This window comes from Xenopus tropicalis, chromosome 6 (genome assembly GCF_000004195.4).
Source record: "Xenopus tropicalis strain Nigerian chromosome 6, UCB_Xtro_10.0, whole genome shotgun sequence".
NCBI lineage: Eukaryota > Metazoa > Chordata > Amphibia > Anura > Pipidae > Xenopus > Xenopus tropicalis.
In genome coordinates this window covers 43,640,526-43,662,923 of record NC_030682.2, presented here as the reverse complement: position 1 = coordinate 43,662,923, position 22,398 = coordinate 43,640,526, and the positions used below count along the sequence as shown (strand labels likewise).

The window sequence follows — 22,398 nt, the reverse complement described above, 5'->3', positions numbered from 1 at the left end:
CCAATCATCCGTGAGCCCTTTGCCTTAAAGGGCCAGCAGGTGAAAAGTGGATTTACGTTGCCACGTCTTTTGGTTCTGGGGTGTAAATGGTGCAATGGGCACAGCTGTGTGAGTGGCTAGACTGCCCCTGGATATTCCTGCACTGCTCCAGCTAGTTCATGAACTACATGGTTAATTAAATAGCAACGATGCTTGTGATAGTAGCGGTGCTGCTTGCCTGTGCCAGTGGGGCGCTTATCCCTGAGCCGGAGGTGCAGATCCAGGTCTTGGAGAAACCATTCATCTGCCGGAGGAAAAGTAAGAACGGCGATCTGTTGCTGGTCCATGCGGAGGGATTCCTGGAGAAGAACGGGTCGCGCTTTCACTCAACGTGAGTCTGATCCTCAGGTTCTGCGTTCCCAGTTGAGTCCGCCAGTTAGGCAAGCACTTAGTGCTGGGGTGTCCGTGTGTGTGTGTGTTATGCAACTTACATCTGTGTGTATATTATATAGAGTCCCTAGCACTTAATGTAAGTCTGAGGGATACAGATTAGAGAAGCTGCACTATATAAATGTACATGTATAAGTATATTAGCTGCTTATAGCATAACATGAAGCCCATGGATTCCAATATATAGCCCAAATATATGCTGAGTCCTTCCTCTGTACCTCCAGATTATAAATCCCAGGCCCTCCATTCCCCCACATTCCTTTACTCCTCCATGATCACCTACCCTTTGGCTATAATGCTGCAGTTATGGGGCTACTTAACTTTAGTGACCCTGGCAGTAAAAATGATGGCAATATTATTAAAGGGAATCTAAATCCCACTGTATTGCACTGGTGAAGCACACAGGAGCTGTAGTACAACTGTGATGTTGCTGGATCTCTAAAAAATGTTGCTCAGTAAAACTTTTCTCTAGCTTTCCAGGGCCAGCAGCTACATTAAAATGTAACATAAAGCTGAGTAGGATCAAATTCTTTGGCACTTGGTGTGGCCCTGCAGCTCCGCCCCTACAAGCTGTGCACATACAGTTATGTAAGTGGCTCAGACACTGTTGGAAGTCCCACTTAGGATACATTTTAGGCAGTTACTGTCCTTAAAGAAGAAGGAAAGTTAGTCACTATGTGGTGCTAAAATGTTAGGCACCCCCAGTGATTGTAATCTCTTACCTGAGACCCCTGGCCGGTGCACCAGCCCGGGTGTACCCAAGCGTGCGTTCTTCTTCCTCCTTCGCTCATGGTGCATGTGCAGTAGAGTAAGAAGCCAAACTTTAACAAAAAAGCCAGCTTTCTTTGCTCAACTGTGTATGTGTGGGCCCCAGGATCACTCTGAATGGAGAAGGAAGGAAGAGGATAGCTCGCTTACATTTCCCACTGCCAGTGCAGTATTCTCCTAATAAGAGCACCGGCTGGGGGTTTTAGGTAAGTGATTACAATCACTGGGGGGGGTGCCTAACATATGGCACCCGCCAGTGATTTAGCCTTTCCTTTTAAAAGGAGTTGCATGCATCTGTAGCCAACGTTGGGGGTTGCTGCCACCTTCTGAACAAAGTGTAAATTGCGCTTTAAATATACACTCATACCTAGAAGGAGGTTGAAACATCTAAGCGGGTGGAGAACACAGAGGCACAGATGGAAGGTAAGTGTGCAGAGGTTTGTGCATTGGCCCTTAAAGGGGTTGTAAACCCAGCCATAATACTGTCCAACTGCGCCCCCTAGTTTTGCTATACAAGGTGCCAAAAAAATCATTATAGATGCAAAAAGAGAATTCTACTGATGGGGGGAAAAAAAACCCAAAACAAAAACGTTATTATAAATGCAAACTAATGACCAGTGAGAATGCTGATTCCCAGTGCCGTGTCAGGCATCTTGCTGTTTTCTTCATTATATGACGCAGGAATCCGATATGAGGATAAAGGACAGATTTGTACAGTGCTGGGAAACTGTGCTTAAGGGCCATGACACACGGGGAGATTAATCACGCTGCAACGTATATCCGTTGTCGTGGGTGACTAATCTCCCCGCAATGCCATCCCAACGACTAGAATGTAAATCGCTGGTGGAATGGTATACACGGCGCTGCAATTTGCCAAAGTTTCCTCTCAATGCGACTTCGGCAAATTGTGGTGCCGCGTGAGCCATCCCACTGGCAATTTACATTCTAGCTGGTGGGATGGCATTGTGGGGAGATTAGTCGCCCGCGACAACGGAAATTTGTGTCACTGTGTGTGTCACTGCCCTAAAGCTCCCATCCCAACTCCTATTGCAGGAACCAAGTGCAGGGAGCCAGGTTTACACAGATCAGCTGGGATTCTCAGTGGAGGATTATTTTCATTTTAATGCAGCCACTGGCCATGGAGATTTAGTGAAAAGTTTAGGAAAAGTTCTGTTGTGCAATATTGCTTTAAGAATACAACCCTGATGTTGCTGGACTACAGCTCCCCACAACCTTATATGTTACATTATTCTGGGATTTGTAGTCCAACAACAACTGAGTAATTGGTTGAGCAGTGCTGAACAAAAGACTAAATTTATGCTGAAATTTTATTTAATCGTAAACCATGCATTTGGAGGACCAGGGGCACAGAAGTATAGCTTTACGGATGGGTTTAGTGTCTTTTTAAAGTTATCAGGTGGGTTCCTGGCAGCCTAGTCCCAACAGTACAATTTCCTTTACTAGAAATTTAACCCCTTCTACAAGATGCCAACCCTACCTACATTTTACTTATCTACATAATAGGTGGCTTAGAACTAAAACCGTTATTTGCATGCATTCTGTATATTTCAAAATGTGACTGTGACCCACCTACAAATGATAGCTTGTGTGGAGACTTTTTCACTTGTGTCTTTATGTTTCAGTTACAAGGAAAACAATGGGCAGCCTGTTTGGTTTACACTTGGAATTAGAGAAGTTATTAAAGGATGGGATAAAGGTCTCCAGGACATGTGTGTTGGAGAGAAAAGAAAACTGATTGTGCCCCCAGCTCTTGCTTATGGAAAAGAAGGGAAAGGTAACTGCACATCCTAGCTCACAGCAAATACATTGGCCATTATGCCATTAGCCTTAAGGAACAGATGCAAAATACATTTACTAAGAATAAATTCAGACATTTCAGGGGCATTATTAAGTAGGCTTGTCTGCATGCCATTTATATCTCCCAACCCTTGTTCAAAAACTAAGTTTCAGGCAATAACAATTATTCATTTAGGCCTCACCATTTTTTTTTTTTTTTTGTTTGGCTCACACTTCACAACTGTTGCATGAAAATCTGGACTATTTGGGAGATATAACTCATTGCTTTTAGCAACTGTTACGTGAAACTTGGTCCTAGCTCACCCAGACATCCATTGTAACAGTAGTGCATGATCCCTTTTACTGTGTTTTTCTTCTTTCTTCCCCAACTTACTAGCACATGTAATGGAATCTACTAACCTGTTTTATGCTGAATCAGAAGTGGGTTGCTTTCATGCATGAATGAACTTCTTGAATATCACCAACTCTCACTCAGATCTAATGCACTCCTGTTTCCCTTACTCACTTTCCATCTGCCCTGGTAAAAACTGGTAAGACTCTGCTTATATATTATACAAACTTGCCTTACACTTTATAAGAAAGGACTAATATACTAATGTATTGCAATAGAGACTAATATGGATTGCAATGTTGGCTACATTTAGGGTGAAATCTCCACTTCTGTCTCTTTAAAGGACAAAAAAACCTTGACGCAGGACAAGAGTAATTTATCCTTTATTGTTAAGACTTCCTGTATAAACCCAGAGCTATAGCACTATTTAGACAGTGAAGACTGTAGTATTACCCATTGAGATTCTCATCGGTATTTGTTTGTCCCTCTCCCTGGCACTGCACATGCTCAGTGGCTCTGTATTGCTATCTCGGATTACTGGCTAAGGACAGTGGTTGTTTTTAGAATTGTGCTCATTTTAAGGTACATTTCTGCCCTTTTACTGATTAAATAGCCCTCTCATTCAACTGAGCAGGTAGCACATCTGTGTAACTCATTGCAAGCCCCTCTTCTATATCTTTAGTGATTTTTTTGTGACCCTCTGTGCAGCTTTATTTAAAGAGAGCAAGGTACCAAATTTTTAGAAAAAATCAGATACTGCCTTTTTTAACTCTTTAGTTTCTGGATTTATATAGATCACTGAGGATCAACCAGCAGCTGTCCTAGCATCCAAAACGGTGAATGTTAGGAGAGTGGTTGGTAGGGGGCTGTAGTAACATCTGGGGACCACCAGTGCCTGGATTGTTGCAGTGCAGCAACTTATAACTTAGGACATATAAACCCCCACAAAAAAATGAATCTAAACAGCCCCTTAAAAATCTCTAACTACCTGCCACTCCTTTTGTTCGAAGGTTAATAGTAAGGTTGCAGCTTCCCTTTAAATAATTGGAATTGTTTCTCCTCCTATTTACTCACTTTGACTTTTGGCTTACTGAGCATGCTCAGTTCTTCTTAACTTCTTCCTAACCTCCTCTCCTGAGCTCAGTTTAACTGTTACAGGGCACAGACTTTTTATCAAAGTAGGTTCTGCCTTTGCATTATGCAAACATTTTTTTTTATTTTATAGGAAAAATCCCTCCAGAAAGTACGCTTATTTTTAATATTGACCTTATGGAAATTAGAAATGGGCCAAGATCTCACGAGTCATTCCAAGAAATGGACCTTAATGATGACTGGAAATTGTCCAAAGAAGAGGTGAATTATAATTATTTTTAAATTTTTTTGTATTTTTTTTTTGTTAAGACAACGGTGTTCAACCCAAAAATTCTTATATTTTTTTGTAGTTAGGCATGTATATATTTTCAGGTTGTTGATCAATGAGTCTTTGTTGTAGACAGGTTAAAAGTAGAAAGCTGGACAATGTATGTGGTGCCATTTTGGGCTGCTGCCCGCCTGCAAAGGCTGCTGCTGAATAGAAGTGCAGCGCAATACAGTGCCAAGCAATCTCCTCCCCCGCCACAGCGGACCATTCCTGCTCGCCCCCCCCGCCCATGTGCCCAACTTAATGCAAGCCAAGAGGGAGAGGGCAGGACTGGAGAAATTAGAAAAGGTTTTATTTTTCCCCCATAAGCTGCGGACTAGGCAGCTGCCTACCCATATATCCAGCCCTGCAGCAGGACTAGAGCAGTGATATTCAGAGAATTGGCATTTGAGCAATGTTTATTGGGATTATGTTTCAATTCCACTTTGAGGTCGAACATTTAAAGAGAAAAGTGCCCTGCTTTTTACTTTATGCAAGAAAATAGTCCACAAACACTGATTAAGAAAACCATGCAGTCAATAGCAATCGCCGCTCCATAGCCCTGCCCAGCCTCCTCCCTGCTCCATGACGCCACCCCAGCCCCCTGCCCGGCTTTCTTAGCCGGCAGTGGTGCCAACCCTAGTTGGATGACTGGGAGATTAACCTAGCAAACGGGCAGACTGTTATGGTTTCTTTTTATTCTGGAATTGGGTATTGTGTGTTAAAGATAATTACTATTTTTTTTTCCAGGTGCGTGAGCTTTTTTTTTTTCCTTTTTAACATGAGCTCTTTTAGCTAATAACAAAGATAGACCTGGTTTTATGAGGAATTCTTACTAGGAGGTCTATGTAAATACAGCCATAAGCACTCCTAAATAAAGCTGCACTAAGTCCTCTATCAAAAGAAACACAGGATTTCTTGCCCTTTTTGTAAACATTTTCTTAGGGTATCTGACTTCCTCTTTCAGAAAAATCCTTAATTCCCTGGGCCAGAGTCTGCACAGATCTCTCCTTTCTCTCCTCTCCTGCTCCCCCCTTCCATAAGAGTTCGTAAAACTTCCCCCACCCTTAGAAATGTGTAATCTGAGCTATAACGGCTAAGCTGCAAGCAGGAAGCTATGAAGACCAAGCTAAAATGGCAGCTGCAATCTTACCAACAAACCAGGAAAGCTTCTAGGGCTCTTTACTCGGGTGTGGTAATGCTTCTGGAGAATAAATCCAGTGTTCTAGGTGGCACTAATGTGGAGAATATATTGGCAGTAAAATGCTAAAATGACTTTCCTTCTCCTTTTTTTTAAGCTGAAATTCTAGGAATATCTAAGAAATAATAATGGACATTTTTTTTTTTAGCCTTCACCAGAGGGCTTTTATTCTGGGCCCCCACCAGACACTGCTGTGGGTAAGCACCACAATTTGGCAACAGCCCAGTTCCTTAGACCTAAAGAATATAGCCAATATCTGATAAGTCATATGGAGATGGCTAAATTATCTTGTGATGTAACCAAGTTAACAGTTAAAAGTTTGCTGAAATAGACCTATAATGTGGTTCTTCTGTTTTATCCTGGTACTGCATAACTTAATTTTTCACTTTTCTCCCCCAGGTAAAGGCTTACTTGAAAAATGAATTTGGTAAGCACGGGGGTAATGTGAATGACACCGATCATGAAGTTTTAGTTGAAAGCATATTTGAAAAAGAAGATGAAGACAATGATGGATTTATATCTGCAAGAGAATTTACATATGTTCATGATGAGCTTTAGGTATAGGCTTTCCATATTAGGGTTGGTCAGACAGTACATGACAATATGCAATACTTGTGTTTATATATAAAAAAAAAAAAAAAAAATTGGTAGAGAACCCAAGCCTGATATTTCTAGTGCCTATGAGTTACTTGACAGTGAAAGTTTACAAATTGTATAGGTTGGAGCAACGACCATATCATAGGGGGTTTGGTTGATGATGGTAGCTGTACATTGCCACCTTGTGTTGATGTGCCCATAGGCTGAACCAGTAATTCCATTCCATTTATCAATCTGCCCTTCACACAAACAACTTATTTAAAGTCTTTTACATGATCATGTCTCAGCGTATGTCCAGTTTTGCTCAGTTGTTTAAATGCCTGTTTAAATTTTTTTTTTTATTAACAATGTTACTAACCATTTAGAAGCCGACCACATTTTTTAAGATATTTAATGAACTTGTAAAGGTGAAAAAATAAAATGTATAGGCTTGTTTTACATTTTTGACTAAAACCTTTTATAATAAAATGGAGCCCAAGGAAATATTTTAAAATTCTAGACCTCATTTTGTTACCAGAAAGCTCAGGGCTATTGAATTCTCTGAAATCCTAATGTGTGCATACTAGAATACCTAATAATAAAATTGCCTATTTGGAAATGTGTCTCCAGAAGCATTCTTAGGCTGATGGAAAAGGATCTTAATGGGTGTAGGAGCCAAGCCCATCTCACCTCTGAATATGCTGATTGCCTTATAGCAGGTCTGGTCTACTTATAGCTATCATGATCTACCACTGCTATAGCATTGTTAGGGTTTTCATTACATTTATTTGAGAAAATAAACACCTACTTCTCAAGTACAGTAAATCTGCATAATAAGAAGCAAACATAATGTTAAGCCAAGGCGGATGTTTTTAGACAAAGCCCTGTTTAAAGGAGAAGGAAAGGCTAATAAAGAGTTAATCTCAAGCTGCAGGCATACCTTCAGTTGTCTCAATAGTGCCCTTAAGTCTCCCCATAATTCACCTGTTCAGATGATCTGAAGCCAAACAGGAAGAACAAAGCGCTGAGTTGTGTAAAGAAAGTTCCCATAATGCCTCACTCCTGCACCAAGACCCAGATCATGGGTACATGCTCAGTTAGTTAGACTATGGGGGTTGATTTACTAAGACACGAATTCTAATCCGAATTGGAAAAATTCTGATTGGAAAACTAACATTTTGCGACTTTTTCTTATTTTTTGCGATTTTTTTCGGCGCCTTTACGACTTTTCGGAAATTGTCGCGAGTTTTTCGTTACCAATACGATTTTCGCGAAAAAACGCGAGTTTTTCGTAGCCATTACGATTTGCTCGTATCTTGTCGCAACTTTTTCGTATTGAGCGCTCGTAAGCGGCGGGTGAAACTTTCAGGCTTAGCATGAACTGAAGCTTGAATGAATCCGAACGTTACGAAAAAATCGCAACATTTTGCGCAACTTTCGGAATGGCTACGAAAAAGGCGTGACTTTTCACGCAAGTTTTAACGCTACGAAAAAATCGCCAGATTTTGCGCAACATTCGGAATGGCAACGATAAAGTTGTGATAGTTTTCCGAAAAATCGCTAAATACCGATCATTACGAAAAAAACGCAATCGGGCGCATTCGACCCGTTCGTGGGTTAGTAATTGTGCCCCTATGAGTCAGATTCCTGCTGTTTGGCTCTGATCCACATTCCTAAGGAGGGGGGGAGGGAATTCTTAGCATTCTTGAGGGAGGGGGGAGCAGGAGAGAGCTTGCGTGTCTCTGGCACAGGAATTGCAGACACAAGAAATCTTTTGACAGAGAAGTCAGTGCAGCGTTTCTGTGAGTGATTATGGCTGTATTTACATAGACCTTTCTGATAAAGCTTACTTAGTTTTTAACCTTTCTTTCTCCTTTAACCTTTTTACTGCCAGCTATTTTGGTCAAAGCAGAACTTGTATTGCCAGACAGTTTTTGAACATTTTGCACTTTAGGGGCTTTTCCTCTGGGGGACTTTTAGTTTATCTTATCTTATCGTTTTTTTTTTCAGGACAACCTAAGCTTTCAAAATATGGTAGAATGTTTGTGTAATTCCAATTCTGTAACAAGATATGTCTAAAAATTAACTGGTTAAATGGTTAAGGGCTGTGACAGACGGGGGATGGGGATGGCGCTGCGCTGCGTAGCGCATTCTATCCCACTGGCGATTTACATTCTAGCTGGTGGGATCTCGTTTTGGGGAAATTGGTTGCCCGTCTGTCACTGGCATGCTTTGGCCTAATGCTTTTATATGGTCATGGAACTCTGACGCTTTGGGACTTTTTGTAGAGATAAATTGACCATATAACACACCCTTAGTATAGTGTTTAGCACTGTCACGCTTCTGTCAATATTAAGGTACAAGTATGGGACCTGTTATCCAGAATGCTGGGGACCCAGGGTATTCTGGATAAGGGATCTTTCTCTAATTTGGATCGCCATAACTTAAGTCTGCTAAAAATCTAATTTAAATATTGAATAAACCCAAATAGGCTCAATAGGAGTGTTTTGCTTCCAGTAAGGATTAATTGTATCTTATGATCAAGTACAAGGTTCTGTTTTATAATTACAGAGAAAAAGGAAATCATTTTTAAAAATTAGAATTATTTGCTTATAATGGAGGGTTTCCGGATCCCATACCTGTACCTAAATGTTAATAAGGTGGTTAATAGCCTGGTGTGGTTATGCCATTAGCCATTTCTTACTTTGGTGTCCAAATGCTCCAAAATTAGCTTATATGAAACCTGTAGAGATACAGTAATAAAAGTTACTTAAATCAAATTCCTAGAGAATCTCCTGCTCTTTGAGGTTGCTGTGGCAGAGGCTCAGACTTATAAAAATGATGATCAGTACAAAGTGTTGCAGAGTAAAACCATTCAGCACAATGGAAAAAGTAGTGTCATGTTGCCTAGTGCTGAGGTGAGTCCACTGTTTTCATTATATCATTTTCAGGCATTTTGCCTTAGCCACTTTTTCCAGGGCAGTGAGCATACTCAGATCAGCTGCTAGTAATTCTACACATAAAAGTTATACAGATACATGGGAAGTATTATAGCCAAAGCTAGTTGGTGTAGTTGTGAGGAATAGGCCTTAAATAACCATAGTTGTGCATATGAATCCTGGATGAACCTTGGACTTTTTTTGAAACTATAATCTGGTTTAAATCAAATGAATATGTAGCAGGATTCCCTGCCTGTGGTTTAACTGCAATTGGCTCCTCAACAGAATATCTCAAACACTCTCTCAAGAGAGTATCTTACAAACAAACCACTAAGTCATATGTTTATAATACAGCCAGTCATTTTATGCTGGGCAATACTTGTATGACAATAGCAGCATCTATTGGCCTGTCCAAAAACGTAGGATAGTTAGGCATAGCTATAAAAGAAAAGTCTTGTGCTCCATCAAAGGATTGTGGCTGGAGGGAGCACTTCTTAGGCATTAGTGTCCCAAAGTTACTACAGTCCTAAAGGGCTTTAGGCTTATTAGTGCAGTGATCCCCAACCAGTGGCTCATGAGCAACATGTTGCTCACCAACCCCTTGGTTGTGTAATTATGTTGGGTTGAAAACCCCACATACTGTTCTTCGACTTTGGCTTATTCTTCCGCTTCTTCTTATTATTATTATTCTTAGCGCCCCCCATTTTCTAAACGCTACTCCTCCTACAGTTTTAGGGGTACAACACCCAAACTCCCCACACATCTTCGCCCTATAGCGGAGCAGGTTGCTTGTGCTTTTCTAAGCGATCCCGCCTCCCCATCTTTTTGTGGCGCCGCTCCGAACCCCCCAATTTTCCCATTGACTTTGACAGGGAAGATTTTCAAACTGCTGCCACACAAACTGATGCCCAAAAATGGGCGGAGATGTGAACAGCCAATCAGATTTTACCTATTGACTTGGCAGAAATCCAACCTGCTGCCATTCTCACAGTAATAACACCGGGGTCCCCAAACTTTTCACAGTTTGTCACTAGGGGACTGCAATTTTAGTTTTTAAAAGTGGGCGGAGCCACCAACAGCCAATCAGAGTTTACCTATTGACTTTCAATGGGGAAATCCAACCTGCTGCCAGTCTCACAGTACTAACACCAGGGTCCCCAAACTTTTCACAGTTGGTCACTAGGGGACTGCAGTTTTAGTTTTGAAAAAGTGGGCGGGGCCACCAACAGCCAATCAGATTTCACCTATTGAATTTTATTGGTTTGATGCCAGAGTTCGCAAACTTTGCACAGTCAGTCACTGCGTGACTTTGTACTCAAGGTTAGAAAATGTGGGCGGGCCGCCAAAAGCCAATCACATTTCTTTCATTGTTTTCAGTGGGAAAATTTTAACTGCTGCCATTCTCACATGTTTAATGTCAGGGTCCCCAAACTTTGCACAGTTTGTCACTAGGTGACTATGTTCCAAGTTTAGAAAAGTGGGTGGGGCCAACAACAACCAATTAGATTTCACCTATAGACTTCATATGTTTAAATTTAAACTGCGGCCATTCTTTAAATATTATTACTAAGGTCTCCAAACTTTGCAGAGCTAGTCACCTGGTAACTGCAGTTCAGAGTTAGAAAAAGTGGGTGGAGCCAACGACAGCCAATCAGATTCTACCTATTGATTTTCAATGGGAAATTCAACCTGCTGCCATTCTCACAGTATTAACACCAGGGTCACTAGGGAACTGCATTTTTAGGTTTTAAAAAAGTGGGTGGAGCCACCAACAGCCAATCAGACTTCACCTATTGACTTTTTTTGGTTTATATTTAAAATGTTGCTTTGCTCACACTATTTATGTCAGGGTTCCCAAACAAGTGGGAGGAGCCACCAACAGCCAATCCATTTCCACCCATTAGATTTCATTGGTTTATATTTAAACTGATGCCATTATTTAAATATTAATTCCAGGGTTGTTAAAGTTTCCAGAGTTAGTCACTGGGTATTTGCCATTCAAAGTTAGAAAAAAGTGGGCGGAGCCACCAACAACCAATAACATTTCACCTATTTACTTTCAATGGTGAAGTGTAAAATGCTGTCAGCCTCACAATGAATGCCTGAGTCCCCAAAATCTGTGATAATGAGAAATAAACCCATTTAGAATTATGGTTGTGTTCATGATTTATTTTCCTATTAAACAGACCAACTGCATTAAGCTCACACTGTGCAACACACTCACATCTGACATATTAGTGTAAATTGCCATATTGCTGCCACATCTGAGTGTTTATTCACTGGATCGTTCTGGGTGTCTTTATATAAATCGCTCTGCTTTCCTGGTGTCAATGAAAAATGGAAGAGGCAAGTGGTATGGCAGCTCCACCCAGCAAAGGGAGAGGGTAACATGGGGGCAGGTATGAGGCCAATGCAGGATAAAGGTGGTGTTGGCAGAGGTTCAAAAGGGTTTAATTCTAAAAGGTTCATTAAAGACCTTCCCAAATTACAGGGCACTTACATAAACCTTTATATACATGGGTTATATGATGCTATACGTACACCCATTACTTCCTCTAGGGGGCAGTAGATAGCAGGCAGGATTGCCATTGCAGTGAGACATTGGGGCAGTTCAATAAGAGGCCCTGAGGCAGGGGGGCAGGATCTCGCAGGCAGAGGGTTAGTGTGTTCTCTAGTTAATACATTATGGGGCACAGTAAGCATGGCATTTGATTAATAAGCCATTTTATTTAATTGGGGTCCCAGGGGACACAGGAAAAAGGCGGAGCAATAACTGGAGTACCCAGGGTGGGAGGATTCCTCAAGGCAGGCCTGCCAGCTCAGCATTTTATAACTAAAGGGGAAATTCTACATTCCCTGCCATAAAGTGATTATACTGTATATTGTATTACTGACCCTGAGCAGCCAGGGACCGGCAAATGAACAGCCCTCTGCTGCCTAAATCCATTCATCCCTATCCCCAAGGAACTGAGGAATAAACTATGGTGCTGTTAGGGGCCCTGCGGCAGTAACGGGCCAGAATGGACACGGCAGTAGACCCCCCAAAAAGGTTGGGACTTCAAGTAGGAATTGGCAGAATTGGGTATAAAAATTGTCTCTCTGGGTTTTTAAACCTTAACAAAACTCTGTGCTGGGAGCCATGATCCTTATCCCCCCACAAAACTCCTGTACATCCCCACCCTGCCCCTCACTCTCACTGTTGCCCCAACACATTATCATCCTCCATGAACCCTTTGATGAATCTAGTTAAAGTTTTGTTGTCCCCCAAAGATTGAGACAGGGCCCCGAGACTTGAAACCCCAAGTACCTGCTGCACACGGAATCCATACATGTAATGTTATGGCTCATATTACAGAACATATTATTTGCCTTAGAGCCAAATGCCTTGCTGGGGCCAGTGGTAGTTTCCCAGTACAGACGGCATTTGCCCAAGGCCCCCAGTACCAAAAAGGCCCCACATTGGGGACCCCCCTATGCTGCTTCAAATGAAAGTTCTGTTCCTCTAATCTAAAGGGGGGGCCTCTGGTGCTCTAATTGTTTTTATGGGAAAAAAGAACATCCCCATTAAATAAACCCAATAGGACTGTTCTGCCCCCAATAAGGGGTAATTATATCTTAGTTGGGATCAAGTACAGGTACTGTTTTATTATTACAGAGAAAAGGGGGTTCATTTAACCATTAAATAAACCCAATAGGGCTGTTCTGCCCCCAATAAGGGGTAATTATATCTTAGTTGGGATCAAGTACAGGTACTGTTTTATTATTACAGAGAAAAGGGAATCATTTAACCATTAAATGAACCCAATAGGGCTGTTCTGCCCCCAATAAGGGGTAATTATATCTTAGTTGGGATCAAGTACAGGTACTGTTTTATTATTACAGAGAAAAGGGAATCATTTAACCATTAAATAAACCCAATAGGGCTGTTCTGTCCCCAATAAGGGGTAATTATATCTTAGTTGGGATCAAGTACAGGTACTGTTTTATTATTACAGAGAAAAGGGAATCATTTAACCATTAAATAAACCCAATAGGGCTGTTCTGCCCCAATAAGGGGTAATTATATATTAGTTGGGATCAAGTACAGGTACTGTTTTATTATTACAGAGAAAAGGGAATCATTTAACCATTAAATAAACCCAATAGGATTGTTCTGCCCCCAATAAGGGGTAATTATATCTTAGTTGGGATCAAGTACAGGTACTGTTTTATTATTACAGATAAAAGGGAATCATTTAACAATTAAATAAACCCAATAGGGCTGTTCTGCCCCAATAAGGGGTAATTTTATCTTAGTTGGGATCAAGTACAGGTACTGTTTTATTATTACAGAGAAAAGGGAATCATTTAACCATGAAATAAACCCAATAGGGCTGTTCTGCCCCCAATAAGGGGTAATTATATCTTAGTTGGGATCAAGTACAGGTACTGTTTTATTATTACAGAGAAAAGGGAATCATTTAACCATTAAATAAACCCAATAGGATTGTTCTGCCCCCAATAAGGGGTAATTATATCTTAGTTGGGATCAAGTACAGGTACTGTTTTATTATTACAGATAAAAGGGAATCATTTAACAATTAAATAAACCCAATAGGGCTGTTCTGCCCCAATAAGGGGTAATTTTATCTTAGTTGGGATCAAGTACAGGTACTGTTTTATTATTACAGAGAAAAGGGAATCATTTAACCATGAAATAAACCCAATAGGGCTGTTCTGCCCCCAATAAGGGGTAATTATATCTTAGTTGGGATCAAGTACAGGTACTGTTTTATTATTACAGAGAAAAGGGAATCATTTAACCATGAAATAAACCCAATAGGGCTGTTCTGCCCCAATAAGGGGTAATTATATCTTAGTTGGGATCAAGTACAGGTACTGTTTTATTATTACAGAGAAAAGGGAATCATTTAACCATTTAATAAACCCAATAGGACTGTTCTGCCCCAATAAGGGGTAATTATATCTTAGTTGGGATCAAGTACAGGTACTGTTTTATTATTACAGAGAAAAGGGAATCATTTAACCATTAAATAAACCCAATAGGACTGTTCTGCCCCAATAAGGGGTAATTTTATCTTAGTTGGGATCAAGTACAGGTACTGTTTTATTATTACAGAGAAAAGGGAATCATTTAACCATCATTTAACACATCTTTTATTTATACAACCATATTGGACTGAGATATTTTTTAGTTTATTGCAATACAGTTGCCCCCTTTCCCCTATAAAGCTGAACACTTATTAAACCTGCAGCCATGACAGCTTCTGAGCAGTTTATTTAGACACATGCTGCAGGCTGTTCAGTTTCTGGGATGTAGATACACTGAAACTACAATGCTCTACTACTGTATAGGCTTCTCCCCCATTGGCAGGAAACTACAACTCCCAGTATCCTTTGCATGACAGACGCCTGCTGCCGGGCCTTGTAATAAACAGAAGCGCTGGATCACTTACAGTAGAATGGGAAATGGCCCTATTTGTGAATATACAGGTGACAAACAATCACAATATAAGTGCAATTAGGCTACAGAGCAGCCTGGAAGTATCAGAGTAACTAACTCTCCCGACCAACCCTCCCTGATCTGAAACTTTAGACTGCTGCGTCTAACTGTAACCCCATACCGCCCCTGTTGTCTGTGGGGCAAAAACAAGGAACGGTAAAGGGCAGCGCTCACTTCCAAGCGTTTCCGGCGTCTCATTCACTTATTGAATTCGCTCGGCGGAAGTTAACGCCTAGCCACGCCCACCGGCGCTATGGAAACAGAACGCTCGGCTTTTTTTTCTCAATGAACTTTATTAGTAAGAAGACATAGTAACAGTGGCCATAGGCAGCCATTAGGGAGTGAAATAGCGATGGGAACTCAGCCCCATTCACAGGTATTATACTGGGGCGGGAGTTAAGGTATTTGAGGAGCAGGCTGTTACCCAGGAGCAGCCGCACAGCCGCAGGGACCGCTGCTCTGTACAGAATTTGTGTGGCAAGATAGCTGCCTTCAAGTATGGCTGTTCCCACAACTGGGCTCATCTTACTCTGTATTAGTAACCATAGCAACCATAAGTATAATATATAATAATACATGTATCAGATGGATGAATTGCTTTTTATGGTTAGGTTACAAAAAATCTATTTGTCATTGAATATTTTGTGTTATAGGAGCCTGCATGGGTTACCTGCACCCATGTCTATTGGTCCGTAGGGGCGTCTTCAGCCCTGAAAAGGGTTAAGTATCCCCCTGAAACCAATTTAGGTTTCATTAAAAAAAAGTAATTCTTAGCAAGTTCTAAATATCCACTCATTCTCACTGGGTTTATAGTTATGTGTAACTGTCACTGTGTCTGTCCCTTTCCCTTCTCTGCACTGCTGGTTCTGACTCCTGATACAACACCCCAATATCCATTCATTCCTCATTCTCACTGGGTTTATAGTTATGTGTAACTGTCACTGTGTCTTTCCCTTTCCCTTCTCTGCACTGCTGGTTCTGACTCCTGATACAACTCCCCAATATCCATTCATTCCTCATTCTCACTGGGTTTATAGTTATGTTTAACTGTCACTGTGTCTGTCCCTTTCCCTTCTCTGCACTGCTGGTTCTGACTCCTGATACAACTCCCTAATATCCATTCATTCCTCATTCTCACTGGGTTTATAGTTATGTGTAACTGTCACTGTGTCTGTCCCTTTCCCTTCTCTGCACTGCTGGTTCTGACTCCTGATACAACTCCCCAATATCCATTCATTCCTCATTCTCACTGGGTTTATAGATATGTGTAACTGTCACTGTGTCTGTCCCTTTCCCTTCTCTGCACTGCTGGTTTTGACTCCTGATCAGGGCCGCCATCAGGGGGGCACAGGGGGGACAGTCATCCCGGGCCCGGACGTTTCTAACTTTAAAGGGGGCCCGGCCGTGCTAGAGTTTTCTTAGCTCGGGCCCCCTTTAATCGAGTATGGGCCCTGTCACTACTGGCGTCCGCCGCTATGTCCCGCTGCTCTCCTCTCCATCTGCGCTTATATAAGGTTGCGCCCCGTGCGTAGTGACATCACACGCACGGGGCGCAACCTTTATAAAAGCGCAGATGCTGCAGACAGCAGCGGGACATAGCGGTGGACGTCAAGGAAGCCGGAGGAAGTAGCAGGGGAACTGGAGGAAGCAGCAGGGGGACCGGTGAGGAACTGACGGATGCTTGGGGGAGCTGAAGGATCTTTGGGGGGGGGCCTGGAGGAAGCAGGAGGACACTGGGGGGGGGGAACTGGAGGATGATGGGGGAGCTGAAGGATCTTTGGGGGGGGGCTGGAGGAAGCAGGAGGACACTGGGGGGGGGACTGGAGGATGATGGGGGAGCTGAAGGATCTTTGGGGGGGGGCTGGAGGAAGCAGGAGGACACGGGGGGGGGGAACTGGAGGATGATGGGGGAGCTGAAGGATCTTTGGGGGGGGCCTGGAGGAAGCAGGAGGACACTGGGGGGGGGAACTGGAGGATGATGGGGGAGCTGAAGGATCTTTGGGGGGGGGGCTGGAGGAAGCAGGAGGACACTGGGGGGGGGGACTGGAGGAAGATGGGGGAGCTGAAGGATCTTTGGGGGGGCTGGAGGAAGCAGGAGGACACTGGGGGGGTAACTGGAGGATGATGGGGGAGCTGAAGGATCTTTGGGGGGGGCTGGAGGAAGCAGGAGGACACTGGGGGGGTAACTGGAGGATGATGGGGGAGCTGAAGGATCTTTGGGGGGGGCTGGAGGAAGCAGGAGGACACTGGAGGGGGGAACTGGAGGATGCTTGGGGGGGCCCTGGAGAAAGCAGCAGTATGCTTGGGGGGGCCTGGAGGAAGCAGAAGGACACGGGGGGGGGGAACTGGAGGATGCTTGGGGGGCCTGGAGGAAGCAGGAGGACACTGGGGGGTGGGACTGGAGGATGCTTGGGGGGGCCCTGGAAAAAGCAGCCGTATGCTTGGGGGCCCTGGAGGATGCTGGGGGGGGAGCCGAAGGACACGGGAGGAAGCAGGAAGCAGCGGGGAGCGGACCATAGTATGAGTAATTTGGGGGAGGACCAACAATGTTTTAGGGGGCCCTGGCTACCAATGTTTTAGGGGGGCCCTGGCTACCAGTGTTTTAGGGGGCCCTGGCTACCAATGTCTGTGTGTACTTTGTATTGGTGGGAGGGGTCACTGGGGGAGGGGCCATTGGGGGCGTGGGAGGGCCTAGAAAATTTAGTTGTGAGGGGCCCCGTGATTTCTGATGGCGGCCCTGCTCCTGATACAACTTCCCAATATCCATTCATTCCTCATTCTCACTGGGTTTATAGTTATGTGTAACTGTCACTGTGTCTGTTCCTTTCCCTTCTCTGAACTGCTGGTTTTGACTCCTGATACAACTCCCCAATATCCATTCATTCCTCATTCTCACTGGGTTTATAGTTATGTGTAACTGTCACTGTGTCTGTTCCTTTCCCTTCTCTGCACTGCTGGTTCTGACTCCTGATACAACTCCCCAATATCCATTCATTCCTCATTCTCACTGGGTTTATAGATATGTGTAACTGTCACTGTGTCTGTTCCTTTCCCTTCTCTGCACTGCTGGTTCTGACTCCTGATACAACTCCCCAATATACATTCATTCCTCATTCTCACTGGTTTTATAGTTATGTGTAACTGTCACTGTGTCTGTCCCTTTCCCTTCTCTGCACTGCTGGTTCTGACTCCTGATACAACTTCCCAATATCCATTCATTCCTCATTCTCACTGGGTTTATAGTTATGTGTAACTGTCACTGTGTCTGTCCATTTCCCTTCTCTGCACTGCTGGTTCTGACTTCGGATACAACTTCCCAATATCCATTCATTCTTCATTCTCACTGGGTTTATAGTTATGTGTAACTGTCACTGTGTCTGTCCCTTTCCCTTCTCTGCACTGCTGGTTCTGACTCCTGATACAACTCCCCAATATCCATTCATTCCTCATTCTCACTGGGTTTATAGTTATGTGTAACTGTCACTGTGTCTGTCCCTTTCCCTTCTCTGCACTGCTGGTTCTGACTCCTGATACAACTCCCAGATATCCATTCATTCCTCATTCTCACTGGGTTTATAGTTATGTGTAACTGTCACTGTGTCTGTTCATTTCCCTTCTCTGCACTGCTGGTTCTGACTCCTGATACAACTCCCCAATATCCATTCATTCCTCATTCTCACTGGGTTTATAGTTATGTGTAACTGTCACTGTGTCTGTCCCTTTCCCTTCTCTGCACTGCTGGTTCTTACTCCTGATACAACTCCCCAATATCCATTCATTCCTCATTCTCACTAGGTTTATAGTTATGTGTAACTGTCACTATGTGTGTCTGTCCCTTTCGCTTCTCTGCACTGCTGGTTCTGACTTCGGATACAACTTCCCAATATCCATTCATTCCTCATTCTCACTGGGTTTATAGTTATGTGTAACTGTCACTATGTGTGTCTGTCCCTTTCGCTTCTCTGCACTGCTGGTTCTGACTTCGGATACAACTTCCCAATATCCATTCATTCCTCATTCTCACTGGGTTTATAGTTATGTGTAACTGTCACTGTGTCTGTCCATTTCCCTTCTCTGCACTGCTGGTTCTGACTTCGGATACAACTTCCCAATATCCATTCATTCTCTTCTCTGCACTGCTGGGAATTTGATTTTTGATATATATATATACTGATTACCTAACAACGTAAATGACATACATGCAAGATTATATATCACAACTATACATTACCACCAACTGCGACTGAAGAAGAACGGATAGACTTGTGATCAGCAAATAGCCCCCAAAAGAATATCTAGTTATATGGGCTTACATACTATTATATACTGTTCATAAATAGGGCAATTCTTATCATTTTCTATAATTGCATTAAACACAGCCCTCTCTATACACCACTGTAGTAAATGTGCATTTGAAATAAAGGGTAACTCATCCTCACTGTTCAGTTTTTTTTTCTCTAAAAGAGCAGCTAAGTCTCGGCTTATAATGCATAAGTTTGCTGTACTAAACTCTCTAACCCCATGCACCGATTGGGCATGCCCAGCGCTCAGTTCCCAGTAAATATATGATTTAAGAAGGTTGTTTATATGACTAACCTAAATGTTTGTAGCCTTAGGTGAAAAAACATAATTTAGTGGCCCCTTTAGAGTTTTGGAGCTACTGCCTGTAGCTTCCTTGTAGGTATGTGACAGGTCAGCAGGGCAGCAGTGCCCCCCTAGTACATTGGTGCCAAGAGCAGTGCCCCCCTAGTACATTGGTGCCCAGCAGCAGTGCCCCCCTAGTACATTGGTGCCAAGAGCTGTGCCCCCCTAGTACATTGGTGCCCAGCAGCAGTGCCCCCCAGTACATTGGTGCCAAGAGCCAGCCCCCCTAGTACATTGGTGCCCAGCAGCAGTGCCCCCATAAGTCAGTGTGCCACGTGGCCCCCCCTAATACATTGGTGCCCAGCAGCATTCTACTTCTGCTCTTCGGCGGCTTCTCCGGTGGCTTCAGCAGCATCTTCGTATCCCTCAGGCGCGCCGCCTCTTCACTTCTGCCTACACGCGACCGCACACAGGCCCTTTTATAACGTCGCGCCCCATGCGTACTGACGTCACCCGTACACACGGGGCGCAACCAATGACAGGGCCCGGATTTTATTACTAAGAAAAACTGTAGCATCGCCGGGCTCCCTTTGAAAGTAAAAATTGCGGCCCTGCCTACGGCACACCAGTCAGCATCTCGCGGCACACTAGTGTGCCGCGGAACAGTGGTTGAAAAACGCTGCTCTACACTGTCATGTAACACAGACTGCAGGGTTTATTTTATGATCCTTTTCCCAGTGCAGCATAAAAGCTTTACCCAGTGGAGCCCTAAGCAGGCCTGTACCCTCAACTGTATCATGGGAAACATCATATATTTATATGGTAGAATTCCTATAAAACTCTATTCAGTTCATACGCTGTGCAAGTTTTGCTGCTCGTGCAACAGTATTGCCATTCCCCTGCTCAGATTAAATCCTGCCTGCTCATTGCTCAGGCTTCATCCCTGTGCAAGTGGTGCAAGTGTACAAGGACAGCACAGGGGAAGGGGAAAGTGAAGAGGGAAGAACAGCTAAAGCTGCACAATGCTGCTGTTATATGCTGAATGTGGCCTTTATACAATGTATGACAAACTGGAAGCCTCACTTTGTCCCTGTTTGGGAAAACTGAATTTCCGTGTTTTTTTTCCCCCTTGATAGTATATGTGCCAGCAGCTGCTGTCCCTTACCGCTCCCATGCCTTTATACCTAGCAGAGACACATTTATTTCTTTCACTCCCTTCATGTTTGCTTCTCTTTTTCAAGATTCTCAGGCAACAGCAAACTGCTGCTTGATTAACTAAGGAACAGATATGGCTGGTTGCTATTGGCGGCTTGCAGTATTGTCAATTAGCACAAGAAAATGTGTCTTTGCCTCACTTCTAACTTGCCATGTCTCATTCTTATTTCTAGGATGTACCGAGAGCCAAACTGGCAGCACTAATCCCAGACCCTGTGGTAGCTCCATCCATAGCCCCTTCGCTGAAGGATGATGTTGACTGAAAACCTGACACCCAAACCTGACACGTTCAGATGATCCCTCTCCAGCCGCGACATTTAGCTCGTCAGCCTTTTTACAGCAAACTGATTGCTTCAAGTAGGAAAGTCTTTAGAACACTTTTATTTGCTGATTGTAACTAGTTGCTTCTTTATCTACTAATCCATTCCTGGGGGTGCCATGCCTCCATGTGTACCATGTTATCTGCCTGGGAGTGCTGCACATTGGCCCACTGCCATTGGTCACTTTAGTAATTGCACTCCCTTTCCTTTTTATAGGGCTGATAGTGTTGGCTTGCTGAACAGCCGCATGTAATAACCACTAAAAACAATATTTTTCTGTCCTGTAGCACCTGGACTCCATCCTGTTCCTGGCGGAGTATTCCCAGTCCCTCCAGCTGCAGTGATCTTAATGAAGCTGCTTCCTACCCCTATTTACTTCCAGGTTAGTGTGTAATTTTGCTTTTTTTTTTTGACAATGTGGGGTTGTTACCTTTGCTTTGACAGCCAGGAGAGGAGGAGAGGGCCGCAATGAGAGATGGGCCACAGAGGATACGTTCTTCTCTAGCTGTTAGTGGCCCATCAGTACTGGGACCATGGCTTCTATCAGCAATCATGTGGCCCCATTCTACTAAGTAAATAGGACGATCCCCACCAAGGGGGCCCAACTATCAACCCATTGGTCACCTGTGGGCATTGGACCCTGCTAGCAAGAATAATGGGGCCCCAGTGAAAATAAAGTGACCTGCAGAAGGAAGCATGGTCACACCCCCTGATCCACCCCAGTCACCCATAATACAACAATATGCCCAACTGATGTCCAGGCAACCAATCAAGCCTCATTTTATAAAAGGGGTTTTTACTGTAATATTTAGCTAAACATTTCCATATTTAGGCCAATCATTCTGAGCACTGTTGGGTGGGATTATGAATTAAAAGTTTCATTCTTTCATCTCTTTAGCCCCAAATTACACACCCGCCCCCTTACCAATGAGATTATGCTATACCATAGCATCGTACAACTATTTATCAGCCCATTGTTACAAAGGAGAGACCATATAATGTCCATAGTGATTCTAAATGGTGCTGAGCTTTGTTTGCCTGCAGATATGATTGGTTTACCAGCCAATGCAGGAAACAGGCCCAATTGCCTTTCCAACCAATGACACTTTTGCATTCGAGAACACAGGAGAACTTTTCAGCAGCACCAAGGAGCACGTGCTGGGGCAAACAGTTATAGCCAGTGGTGGGTGCCTAGCAAATTGCCCCCCCACCCTCTTATCCATTAATGCAATAGCGCTAACAGCCTCCAGACTCTACATTAAAACTTATGGGGCGACTGCTAATGATGGAAAGCCAATGCAGATCAAGTTAAATC

The 22,398-nt window shown here is 43.4% G+C and overlaps 1 protein-coding gene across 2 annotated transcripts; it reads left to right on the top strand.

The window, feature by feature from the left end:
• Positions 1 to 17: 17 nt before the first annotated feature.
• Positions 18 to 7,141, top strand: fkbp14 (FKBP prolyl isomerase 14). Of its 2 annotated transcripts, NM_001005108.1 has the most exon segments (5): positions 35 to 370; positions 2,841 to 2,992; positions 4,572 to 4,699; positions 6,346 to 6,549; positions 6,704 to 7,141. In NM_001005108.1, coding segments are annotated over 4 exon segments (621 nt in total). In that variant the 5' UTR covers positions 35 to 188; the 3' UTR covers positions 6,505 to 6,549; positions 6,704 to 7,141.
• The last annotated feature ends 15,257 nt before the right edge of the window (positions 7,142 to 22,398 follow it).

What these genes read in the sequence shown, in the direction of transcription:
- fkbp14 (XM_031903316.1), top strand. Translation starts at nt 189, where the DNA reads ATGCTTGTGATAGTAGCGGTGCTGCTTGCCTGTGCCAGTGGGGCGCTT. An exon ending in GGGTCGCGCTTTCACTCAAC is followed by an intron (nt 371 to 2,840) that starts GTGAGTCTGATC and finishes TTTATGTTTCAG; the next exon opens with TTACAAGGAAAACAATGGGC. An exon ending in TTATGGAAAAGAAGGGAAAG is followed by an intron (nt 2,993 to 4,571) that starts GTAACTGCACAT and finishes TTTATTTTATAG; the next exon opens with GAAAAATCCCTCCAGAAAGT.